Raw genomic sequence first — 12752 nt, forward strand, 5'->3', positions numbered from 1 at the left:
TAGCCTCTTATTTCATTTGACACCTTCATGTCCCCGTACAGTCAATCCCAATGTCTTTACCTTATATAACAAAGTCTTTCTTAGGATTACAAGTGAAACCATTTGAGGGTGACAGTGTGTCATACTTGGAAAGTCAGCTTGAGAAACATCCCAGAATTCCAGCTTTTAGGGTTGGAAGGTCCCTGAAGAATTCCAGCATTCAAAAAACAAAGTTTCGGACTTTTCAGCATCAGTCCATTTCCAATGCTTGTTATTCTCCATGTCCATATCCACCTGGTCACAAGTCTGTAAACCAAACTGAGGCTTCAATGCTACTAAAATGTCAAATTGATTAAATCCACAAAACTTAAGTGAATGTATAATGTATGTAATATTTACAATAAACATTTGCATCAGTATTCATCGGAAACTGTTTTGGTATATACTTGAAATGATACAAAATTAATATTTTGAATGCTAAAATATTTTGGTCCCCCTGGATTTCCAAGAGCAGATCTGGTGATATTACAATCTTAATTTAAAAAATACTTATGTGTACCTGTGTCCATATATATAAGATATGATCTTACACAGGTGACATTTAAAGTTACATAATATATACAGACACAGCCTTTGTAAAAGGTGTTCAGTTTATACAATGGAAAAGAAGAACAAAGCTTGAAGTTGTGGTGTCAGAACTGAGGATACATATAGCTCTATTCAGAATTTTCCTGTTCTGCATTCCAATATGAATAAGGTTGTCCCAAAATAACATCCCTAAATGTCACACACAGTATCAAGCATCCTTCCTGTGCTTTGTTTTTGCAAGCTTCTATTACAAAGCGAAAAATTAGAAGAGTGTAAGAATAGTTGCTAGCAATTCAGGACAATGAAGACTAGTAGGTAGTTGAGATGAGACAGGTGTAACAAACCACTGTACCGTTGACTGAATAATCTGCATACCATGATGCTGTTCAGCTGCCACAGATTCTCTTTTAAATGCAACAGAACTGCTCCTTATATTTTAGGAAACTAAACATTATGGTGAGAAGGTTTTGTAGGTGCTAAAAAAAGTCACTAATTAAATTATCTGATGAGTTGTATTGGAAGCTCTCTCATGTTACCATCAAGATTACTATAAAAATCTGAAGTGTGTCTGATTATTCTGAAGTAGGAACTATACCATTTGTATCTATGGTAAAGATCCAGGTATGCGCCTATGAAAAACTCAATTTAACAAGTTAACAAATTATTTAAATAGGAGGCCTTTGAAATTAGTATGGAGCTACAGTAAGTTCTACTTTGATGATGACCTGTTTTCTTTCAAGATTTGTCTAGAAACATAGAACTTATGAGAGAGGCATGCCAGCTGGATAGACTTGGGAGTTCAGTTATATTCAACAATTTTTTTAGAACAATCATAACTGAAAAACTCTGTGGTGCACAGCTGTCCATCTGCACAAAGGCATAGTTTATTTAAAATACCTACATGAATTAATTTTTGATCCAGCTTTGACTGATAGAGGCCTGAAGCACATGACTGGTCAGATAATGCCAAACAAACATAAGTGTGACAGCTGTACATATGTTTAAACCCAATTGTTTTCTAAGAACTTCTCTTATTTTTTCCTCTGCTCCTGGATGCCATCTTCCAATATGAGTAAATTAATCCATAAAGATGGCTGCATAAAGCATTTAATTATTTGCAGTTCAACATCTGAAGGTCTGTATTTCCCACATCATTTAAACCTATCTCCAAGCAAGCACTAAGAATTTGGAAATACGCAAAAGCTAGCAAAGTCCTAATGCTTATGTCACATATATATAGCCTCTTCTTACTAGGACCCATCCATCTTACTGCTTTAACTACCATATATCACAGACCATGGAACACGATCTCAACTATGCTTCTGTTAGCAACCACCTGCTACTAGCGTGAAAAAAAATACTACCAGAATCATACAGTCTCAGTAGACTGTATGCTGAAGGATGAACAGGAAGCAGACTTAAGGTTGCTCTGTGTCTTGCATAATAGGATGGAAACTGACGTGTTTTGGTGAGTAGGAGGTTAGGTGGCATATTTATTACCAGACAGTTACATACGGAAATACTATTGAGTGTTTTGGGCATTAATGAAACCAAAGGTCAACCAGACTCCTCCTAGAACTGCAATTAAAAAGAAAATAATCCTGTAACAGTAGGGTTTTTTTTAAAGAGAATTTTCCTCATTAATTCCCCCAGTCCCCTCCAGAACTTGTACATTTGGTCAGGAAGCAATTCCATTTCTAAACAAGTTTGCAAAAACTCTTGTGATATCCTTAAAATCCCAGGCAAATCTTGACTAAAGCCATGCATATTCTTTTGTGTTCCTACGACAACACAAGACACCATGAGCTTTGTTCTTGTAACTATGAAGAGGATTGCTGGAATCCTCTGGTATTTGTATCTAAAGACCTGCAGCTCACCACTTTCTGTGTATGAGGCACACACACAAAAAAAAATATGCACATAAAATTTATAAGCAGCTTTGAACTTTCTAGTACAAAAGCCCAAATAACTCTCCCTAATTACAGGTGCACTTAATCCTCATCTAATTGCAAATATTGTTCTTTGAGCCTTAAGACTCTGCAGAACTGCACGGAAAATATGTTTTTCATATTTGATTTAATGGAGCAAAATCTCCCTTAAGAACATCTTACTCCTCTTGCTACTTTTCTGAAGTAGACAGGTATTTGAAGCATTTTAGAAGTATAATTTGATAAATCTTGTATATAATTATGACTCATGACTTGACAAATATAAAATATGACAGTGAATTAACTAGCTTACACTATTTAAAACTCCTACAGTGGTTTAAAGAGTCAGATTTTGGTAAAATTAAAGGTAATCCTTTAATATTGTACTCGCCAAAAGGAGTGTGAATTAGATCTTAGCTAGGCAAAGGAACAGTTGATTTTTAACTTGTATTTTTGAAACCAAAAGTACCATAGGCTTTGTACGCTCCTACTGTTTTGCATTAAAAGACTCAAAAGCGGCACTTACTGGTATAATACAATCTATTTTGAAGGCAATGTAATGTTCTGGAAAAGTGGAAAAAGCCCAGTAATCATGTATAAAGTATAGTTGCATAAACTATGTTCCCACAACTGAATGAGGTCAATTTGTAAATCAAGGTAAGAGTCCAAAAGATATACTACGTTAATAGCTAGTAAAGCATACTCCAACAGTACATTCACAATCTGAATCAAAGAACCATACAGTGGTTCAGGATAGTCAATGTACCAGCCAGGAATAAAGTTGATTAAAGAGCCATCAATGCACTCCAGAACAATATAGTGAACCAGTTCTGTTTTAAGAGTGACCTCCTATTTTTAGCACAGTTAACCAGAAGTTAAGACCAGCTATCAACTTTCCAAATAAAAAATTATAGGTTAATAAAAATAAAACTATACTACACAATGTTTTGTAAGTAACCTGGGAAAGAGGTTCATAGTGCACAGAAAGGACCCAACACAACCGTTTAGCACGTCCACAAAAATCCTAATAAGTGACGTTCCTATGAAGTACTAAAAGGCAGCAATATCCTTCTGTTCCCCCAATGAGGTAGAACAATTAACCTTCTTAACACGCCACTCTGGTGCAGATATGGATTTTTACAGTATTCTTCGGTAGCAAATCCAGGATTACATCTTTATCCCCTCCTGTTGACTAAGTTGGGATAATGTTTTCTTAATGCGCAAAGCTGTTAGCCTAGCAGCTCCATTGGCATACCAGCATTCCCGCATAATTTTTGCCATTACTCGTAATGCCTGCAAAGGAAAGACAAATAATTATATGTACTGCTCTTCCAGTGTAGCCCATGTAACCTCTCTTTTTCCCTTAGCCTCTTCATGCATTTCTGAAGTCTATTACTAGTACTACAGATGCATGGAAGAGCGTCTTGTATAAAAACCCCTCAAATTTTTACTTTTTTTACAGAAAAATAAAATCCTTTAAAACACCATATAGCAGGACTAGTATTTTTCAGTAGAATTTTGGCCCATGCAAAAATATTTTAATGAAAAATTAGTAGCTTGTCTGTAACAGTTTTCTGAATTTTTGCATTAGACAAAAATACACTCTTTTTTATTGTACCTCCAGTTGAAAAGCAGTAATAAAATAGGAAGTACTCTGTATTTGCACAGAAGTACTGTGTAGCTGGGAATGTACTCAATCACTTCCTTCAGATATAAATGTCTTTTTAAGGAGTTAATTCAATGTGTAGCCGTTCAGAAGTTTATCAACGGTCTTCCTCAAATTGAAGCTCTGTAATGACTCTGACACTGCAATGACTCTGACACTGCACTCTTTTTATCCTTCTAACAGCCATTCTTTGAAATCTGTGACTGCTACTATACAAGTAACAATGTAAATAACAAAAGCTGAAGATGAAACAAAGTAATTGTTCTACATTCCAAGATTTTACACTCAAAGCTGTATTATAACAAGCTGCCAAGTATGTTTGCAGGATTGGAATGGCAGCATTTAAACAATGACTGTACAGTCCACTGGCATGTATCATCACTTTTCCCTCCTGCCTGCATTCTTCTTGGCCAATCTCTTATCTCAGGACTTCACCCATCTATTCATTTCACACATGCCACAACCCAGAGCCCTCTTCCATCTAAAATACATCGTACCTCAAACTCTTACTTCTCCTGTAGCCTACTGCAGCCTTTCATTGGCTGGAAAGGCAAGAGCTGGCTGCTGTGCATGCTACTGCCTGTGCAGTGACTACCAGCATAATGAACTGACCCCAGAATCAAGCAAGCAATTCTACAGAGGCATTGTCAGGAGTGGTGGTTTCATGCACACTTCAGTTCTAAGTCTTTGGCTTACTGAAGTCCCAGCTTCCTAATAACTGTGTTCATCTTTCAGTAAGTGCATACAGTACAAATTCTGACACACACAAAATACTAAGGCAACCACAGCTTTGGATGTAAATTCTTAAGGGCATTTACTACTTTGGCTAGTCTGTAGGATATTCCTTTACTATACAGTGATACAGCAAAGACCCCTGAGTGAGTTAGGTCCAAGCGAGCATCCACATGAGGCAGCACAGCACTGTTGAAGATATTCGTGTCCCAACAAGCAGTACTGCTGTGCGGGCAGAGTACTAAGCACAACTAGCCATTCCACATCTTGAAAGAGATAACCAGCCTAGTTACAAACAGTTTCGCACAGACCTGATTAGCTCATGTATCTTTACTACCCCTCTTGTGGGTTAACTCCAATAGGCAGCTAAGCCCCACACAGCCCCCTACTCACTCACTGCCCCACAGTGGGATGGGGGAGAGAATCAGGAGGGCAAAAGTGAAAGAACTTGTTTGTTGAGATAAAGACAGTTTAATAGGCAAAGGGGGAAAACCAAGCCAAAAGAAATTAAAACAAGTGATATAAAAACAATTGCTTACCGCCATCTGAACAATGCCCAGCCAGTCCCTGAGCAACAGCAATCCCTGGAAAACTCCCCCTCCCCCAGTTTTATTGCTAAGTATGATGCTGCATGGTATAGAATATCCCTCTGATCCACTTGGGTCAGCTGTTCCAGCTGCGCTCCCTCTCAGCCTCTTGTCCACCCTCAGCCTACTCAGCAGTAGGGCGGGCAGAGTGAGAAACGGAGAAAGCCTTGAAGCTGTGTAAGCACTGCTCAGCAATAGCTAAAACATCAGCGTGCTATCAAACTGTTTTGGTCACAAATCTGAAACACAACTTTCTTCATAGTAGTCTGTATGGTGCTAATCAATCCCAGCCAGATACAGTACAACCCCCAGTTGCACAATTTATTTGCAATGATGCTTCCTGCATAATGTAATTCAGATTAGCTTTAGTTTATGTTAGCATCACCTATGCTTCACAGGAAGGGATCCTAGAATCCTTTATACAGGGTTAGCTATTAGTTTTTGTGAAGTTACATTAAATATTAATGTATAATCAAGGCTCAATAACACCCAATAAAGCCACAATAATCAAAACAAAATTAAGTTCTCCTAGAAGCAACCCTTCTCCCTTCAATAACAAGCATAATTTTTAAGCCCTTGAAATCAATAAAAGCTCTAGTGTCCGTTAAAGCAGCTTTAGCAAGGTTAGTTAATACCTCACAGCTCTGCCATCTGTTTGGAATATTGGGCCTTAACTTCTGCTCACACACAACTTTCCTCATTTCTTCAACGGAAGGATCTGAAGGAACGAGGTCATAGTACGGCAACTGGTAATCTTCATGGATTCCTGTAATAGGTTGAAAATAGCTTTATTTTAGCTAACACTACCTTAGATATTTTTAACTTTTTACTTACAATTTCCTTCTTTAGCTTTTATTTTTAAAACTTACATTACAAACACTGACAAACAATTTAAAAAAGAATCCTTAATCATAGCTTAGAACTTTTAATTTTGAAATTTATACATTTGGAAAAGATGGAGGCTATATCAAATCTTTCATATGTTATACTGAACACACACTTCTTGGAAGCATACAATTTATAATAGCATGTTTTGTTTTATTTTAAATAAGGCACAGATGTTATCTGAACACATTATAGGTAGCCCTTACTTGTGGTCTTTGTCCCTTGCTCTCAAGGACGTTCAACTTCACCCTTTTCTCTCCTCTACATAAAAGTTTTAGAAAAACAAGATTTCTTGTTTTCCTCAACAGGTATGATTCATCAATTTACAAAGAGGTTGAATAACCCAGTCATCATTTACAGGATTAACAGAGAGAAAGTCCAAGACATACTGGCTATAACCTTGCACCATTTTTAGAGCAAAATACTCAAGTTTATTCAGGTTGTGTAAGTTACTTATAATTCCTTATTATGTCCAATTTTGTAAAGATTGCCACATACCACCAATTGAACATCGCCGAGCTATTTCCCAAAACACTAATCCCATTGCATATATGTCTGCTCGTTTGAATGATTCAAAATGTTTCATATTTATGGAATCATCTAGAACTTCAGGTGCCATGTACCTAAAAAAAAAAAAAAACGAAAACATTTAATTTCATAAATACTTACTGTAGAAAAAGTTCAGTGCTACTGATCAGCTTGAAACCAAACTTAAGTATTTATGTGGAAAAGGAGACAAAGGAAAATCTGCTTCATTAATGTTATCAAATCAAAGGCCTTTCAGTGCAAAGGGGATATAAACAAACTGAGAGGAACAAGCAAAAGAATAGGGAGAATAAGTAAAAAATGAAACAATAAACAAACAGAATCATAAACGTGATAGACACAGGATAACAGAGACAGTAACAAAGACCAAAGGTCTCCAGTTTCTAACTGATGGGCTATTAAGAAACTCCAGGCATAGCTTTACAGAGGACCAGTCTAGACATTGTAACCGCTAATAACTGCAAAACAAGAGGAACAGTAGGATTGTGGATATTCAAGGGAGGCCTGTGGGACTATGCAACACTTATCAAGGAATGTTTAGGAGAAGGGTAACTGGGAGGAACAAAAGTGGGGCAATAGATAGAAAAGGATATCAAAGGGGCCAGTTGCATAAACAGTTGCCAGTAACTACGCTTGTCCGACCAAACCCTGCACCTGCTCACCGCAGTGTATCCTATCTTTTTATTAAATCCTACATATCTTTCTATGCAATCTCACTCTCAACCCCATGTGCATGTGTTTTAAGGACTACAGGCCAGCAACTGCAGGCAGGCATGCGTGAATTCAGGGCTAGTTAGTTAGTTAGCTGGAGTCAGACCAGGGATGAAGTTGCCCTTGGGCCTGGGGTGCCAGTAACTGGGGAGAAGGAGGGTCTTGGCATCAACAACTGGAAGGGTAACTGTGGATCCTAGAAGCATGTGTCCACAGGACTTTGGAGAACATAGCTGGAGCTACTGTGGAGGGAGTCAGCGTGAATGAATTCTGGGCCAGCAACTGCAGTCAGACAGTGTGTGAAGGCACCCCTGGTGCCAGCAACTGGAACAAATAAGGGTCTCTGCTTTAGTCACTGAAGTAAGACCATGTGTCACAAGCTTCACAGTCACATGCTTACAGGTACCAGCTACAGGGAAGAAAACAGCAGAGTAAGTGCCTCTCAGCACCAGCAACTGGACTGGGAATCACAGGTCATAAAGTCTATGTGCCTGAGTGCCAGCTATTGGGGTGGCCTGGAAGGTTTATATTTCCCCCAAATGTGGTATGCATGGTAGGTATGCATGGGTATAATTCAGTAGCAAACTTCAAGCTGGTCTAGCCAGCAAAGAGGTGGTCCAAGCAGGGATGTTTGGCAAGGGGAGGGCCTCCACTGGTATTCAAGGGAATCCATGCATGTAGGTGTGCATATGAGTACATGCATCTGCTTGCTACTGCACATTAACCTCACCCAGCTGGTGAGTATGAAACCTGTGGAGCACAGAAGAGGGCATTAGACACATCAAGTTGAGGGATTCATAAACACGCATGGGCCTGTGAGGCTACAGAAGGGCATGTGTATGTTTTCACTAATGAAGTTCAATCCTTATCAGCTGAAGAGAAGGAAGGAGACTTGGCTGTCTATACTTCAATTTTATAGAAGTTCTGACAGTGTTTTATGTGGGTGTTGAAGACACCACATGGTGTATAGCAATCTGTGTAATCAGCTCTGTCAGTATTGCACATGTCTGTGTTCAACCAACCTCACTAGTGGTTGAGCCTCAAGAAAGCAGCAGCCACATCCACAGGCCTAGGATGGACAGAGGCCCAGCCCTGCTGACAGGCCAGGCTGGGCTCCAGCAGCCAGGCAGGAGGAAGCCCCAGCTGCTGGAATCTGTCAAGATACAGCAGTCACTTATAACAGCCCCTAGCAAGACTACAGAGGGAATAGACACGAAAGGCTGATTAAAAAAAAGCAGCACTGTTAAGGATTCCTTGTGAACAAAGGCTCCCTACCCTTGTAGTAACTGATTATTCATCACACAGTCTGTAAGTCCCATCATAAACCATGCCAGGCTCTTTTTTTTTTTAATGTGTAACCCAAATAGGATTTACAATTAACAACTGTGCTCACAAGAATAGTTTACTTTGTCAATGTTTCCTGCAATAGAAAAAAAAAAAAAAGCTGTGACAGACTTTAAACTGAGAAACAGGGACTGAAAACTGGTCATGGCATCCAAGTGATTGTTACCTTGTTTAGCGACTAGGCCTAATGTGGGAACATCAAGCAAAATGTCAGTGTGGACCACATTCTGAGAGTTACTGACAGCAGCATCCCCGATGGCTGCTGGAAAGAATGAACGGTATCTGCTGTATCAGTCAACATCAGTTGTAGCATTGCGCTCTCAATCTGGTATAGCTCTGGTAGCTAAATCCAGTATGTAATGTTTAGTAGAGTTCAGTGTGTTTCTCCACATCACTGCCTTGTCAATCTCAAGCTGACATACTAATGAAGCAGGCAAATAATGACACTAGGGCTTTGGAGAGCACAGTTAACTGCTAAAAAAGCAAACACATATAGACTACTGAAGTGGAATACAGTGTCAGGCAATAGCTCAACCTCTGGAACAGCCACAGCAGCCTAAGCACAATTTCACGTCACATAATACTAGGATTTTCTTTTCCTAGTACCAGGGATGGTAGGCAGAACACAAGACACACTACTTAAAATAAATTTCAGGACCATTAGACTTTTCAGAACTCTTTCAGCACTATTGTGTCTTATGGAAGTGACATAGATACAAGGAAGCAAGGGCTATCAACAAAAGAGCAAAAATGCAACCAAGTAGTCCAGAACTTCAACAGGGCTGCTGACATGAGAGTTCTCCTAAGGACTGTACAGGCATATAAATTCCCCACAACTGATAACACAGTGCAAGCAGAGGACAACTATCTAAAGAGGAACATAAGGTTTACTTTGACGGTATTTATGGAATGGAACCAGAGTCTTAAGAGTCTTAAGTTTACATATGTCACAATCTTTGATACAGACAAGGCTCAAATTAATTTGGGCTACCTATATCAAACACTTTTTAATCAAGAATGCAAGATTGTGGTGGGTGTATTAATGTTCTCCAAGGATTTTGCATTATTGGATCATCTTCTCATGCTACCTTATGTACTTGACAGTACAGTGATCAGCTTTGGGTCTAGAAGAAAGATTGATTGACCTATCTTAAGATCACTAGGGGATGAGAAGAGTGATGGAGCTAGAAAAACACCAAACCAAAAACCCCAACCATGTTACAAGACTGTCAGCCAGAGTCACTTATACAAGCAGTGAAGGACATTGTCTCAGTTTCTGTGTATCATCCTAAGGACAAGCGTTTTAACAGGAAAGACCATACGAGGCCTGAATGTGGCAATGGAGCTGAATTCGTACCCTTCCAAAGAAAAAAAAAATCCCACCTCCCCACCCTCCCAAGTGTGATTTCTATTGAGTTTATTGGCAAATCAACCTCTTACCATGATCCTCCATTAATGCATTTAGATTGGCTTTGGCTTCCATAACTCGGAATGGTGACTGAGTGCTCAAAAAGTCAGAGATTATTGCTGGAACAAGAGAGGCGAAAGGCAAGTAGGTAATCTAGTGCGGTTAGCAGATTTGCCGTTCTACAGCTATCAGACAAAAGGGAGAGAAACCTGCATCTCCTTGTCAGGTTATATATTGGAAATGCATTGCTTGTCAGAAACAGTATTTTAGGTTCTGGAGAACTACTCTACATAGACTACCTTTGACCTTCTGTCCAAGGTCTGCAGCTCAGTACCCTCCACGAATGAAAGGGTAAGTCTACAAAGAAGTGTACAAATTATGTTGAGCATGGCCTTGCCAAACTCTGGGTGCCCGCTGAGCTCTTCCTCCACCCCTTCTAGTCTAAAAGCTCTGTATTAGTTGCCTAAATTTCTTGTACAACATATGTTGATGTCAAGCAGGATGCATACACAACATGGTGAGTGTAACATCTTCCTTCATCAAGGCTGTTCTCCACAAGCATGGATAGAAATCTGCTTATATTGGGTTTAGGTAAAACTGCAGAAAAGCACCCATGTTAAGGTAGAATTTGCAGCCAAACTTTTTAAACACAGTCTATTTCAACTACCAAAATAACAGCTGGGTCACACTTTAAAGAAAAAGGAAAATTAGTCTTTTTTTTTGTTACTTGCCTCAGGGAGTGAGAGAGAGATTCTATTTCCTTCTCAGTTTAAAGCTCACATTCCCTGCTTTATGCTGCAGGCTGAGTTGTGAAAGCACACAGTTCACACCCTCTGGTAAAGTTAAGCCTCTGAATAGAAAAGAAATAAAGATTCACTCAGCTGGAGAGAAGGATCATCAGTCTGACTCGGAACCTAGATCACTCACCCAAGAATCCTGCTCACTACCTAGACCATACATTTTTACAACAGACAATCATTAGAAAAAATAAACTTAGTCAAATCTCCCCGAACTTGCACACAGAGCTTCCATGTGCAGAAGAGGTACCAGCAGTGGCAATCAATGGGAATTAAAATAGTCATTGAACAGGTAGATCTGAACTTTATTACGAAAAGTTAACCAGAGATGCAGAGTTACCTACCTAAAAATGCACAAGAGGGAATAAGAGGGAACCAAGCTTTTTATGAGAATGAACAATTTTCAGAGAGGTAGAAGTGACTAATATCTCTGAAGTGGCAAACTGACTTAGTCCTGCTACTGCCCACTGCAGCAAGAGTTGCTACAGCTTTACCCTTGTGAAGCATAAAGCAGATGAACAAGCAATTTAACAGTGCCTACACAAGAAGAGGTCTTGTAAGTGGGATCTACAGACAGAGCTGAAAGGATGCTTTCTCCAAAGACTACAGAAAGTAACTGATTTGCACATAATTTTTCTTTGCATGTAGTATAGTAGAAAATACTAAGTCACATGTGGAATACACCTTGCATACAGCTAAGTTTGCAATGACAAATTCCAAAGTACTCTGCTGTTCTACTACCAATGATTACTGAGCCTTTGAGAAGGAATAATGCCCAGTAGTTTGCAGTGCAGACAACAAGTCTCATCTGACTGCTTGTGTGGTATTTTTAAAGTTGACAAAGGACTAGTATAGCAGAGCTTGAGAACAAAGTAATTTCAGTGATAGAACAGTTAGCAAAATAAATTTTCAGTCAATGTTCTAAAAGCTTTTGTTCACTGAGCCTTAGAAGTTTTTTTTTCTGTCCAAAACGACACCGCTAAAGGGGCATCCTAGTTCATTGTAAAACCCCAACCACATGCCCCGCCCCTCCCCTGCAGTATCACTTGCTAAAGACATAGATTAAAAAAAGTACTTTTTATGTATGGATTGGAGATTGGGCAAGATCAACACAGAATTTTCTACAACACTGCTAGGGCATATGCTGAAGTTAATCGTGTACAGCTCTGAACTACTGGGCTTCCACACGTTTCTCCATGACAGGCATACAAACTTCAGTTTGACATACCACTGAGCCTATATGCATCAAAAGGACAAAAAGTTGCCCACGTCACACAACTCTGTTGCCGTGATTCATTGCTAGTGCTGCTATCTCTGTATGCTGTATAGCTGCACAGATTACTAAAGGAAATTAATCTTTTCAGAACAGCTTCCAGTTATTATTGTCTGAAGGTCAAGCAATGCTAAATTACAGCCAGTAAGTTTAACTGCACTTGTGTTGATGGAGTTACAGCTCTGAGTTCTTTTGATGACAAGAAAATCTGTATTTCCAAATTCAGAAGCAGGCCTTTAAAAGAAAGGGATTACACTGACTCATGCATTGATAATTCCATTTTGCACTAGATGACAAAGATGACTGCT

At 39.2% G+C, this 12752-nt stretch overlaps 1 protein-coding gene across 6 annotated transcripts in view; it reads right to left on the reverse strand.

The window, feature by feature from the left end:
- Nucleotides 1-3662: 3662 nt before the first annotated feature.
- The window catches only part of TGFBR1 (transforming growth factor beta receptor 1), a gene marked incomplete at both ends in the record, with an annotated part of 28527 nt that continues 19437 nt past the window's right edge, over nucleotides 3663-12752 (reverse strand). For all 6 annotated transcript variants that reach the window (XM_082014689.1, XM_082014690.1, XM_082014688.1 and 3 more), the window contains 3 exons: nucleotides 3663-3788; nucleotides 6116-6246; nucleotides 6864-6988. In XM_082014689.1, coding sequence (XP_081870815.1) covers nucleotides 3663-3788; nucleotides 6116-6246; nucleotides 6864-6988 — 382 coding nt within the window. The remainder of the gene's footprint in view (nucleotides 3789-6115; nucleotides 6247-6863; nucleotides 6989-12752) is intronic.

Source organism: Phaethon aethereus, assembly GCF_964289735.1.
Source record: "Phaethon aethereus genome assembly, chromosome: 2".
NCBI classification, from domain to species: Eukaryota; Metazoa; Chordata; class Aves; order Phaethontiformes; family Phaethontidae; genus Phaethon; species Phaethon aethereus.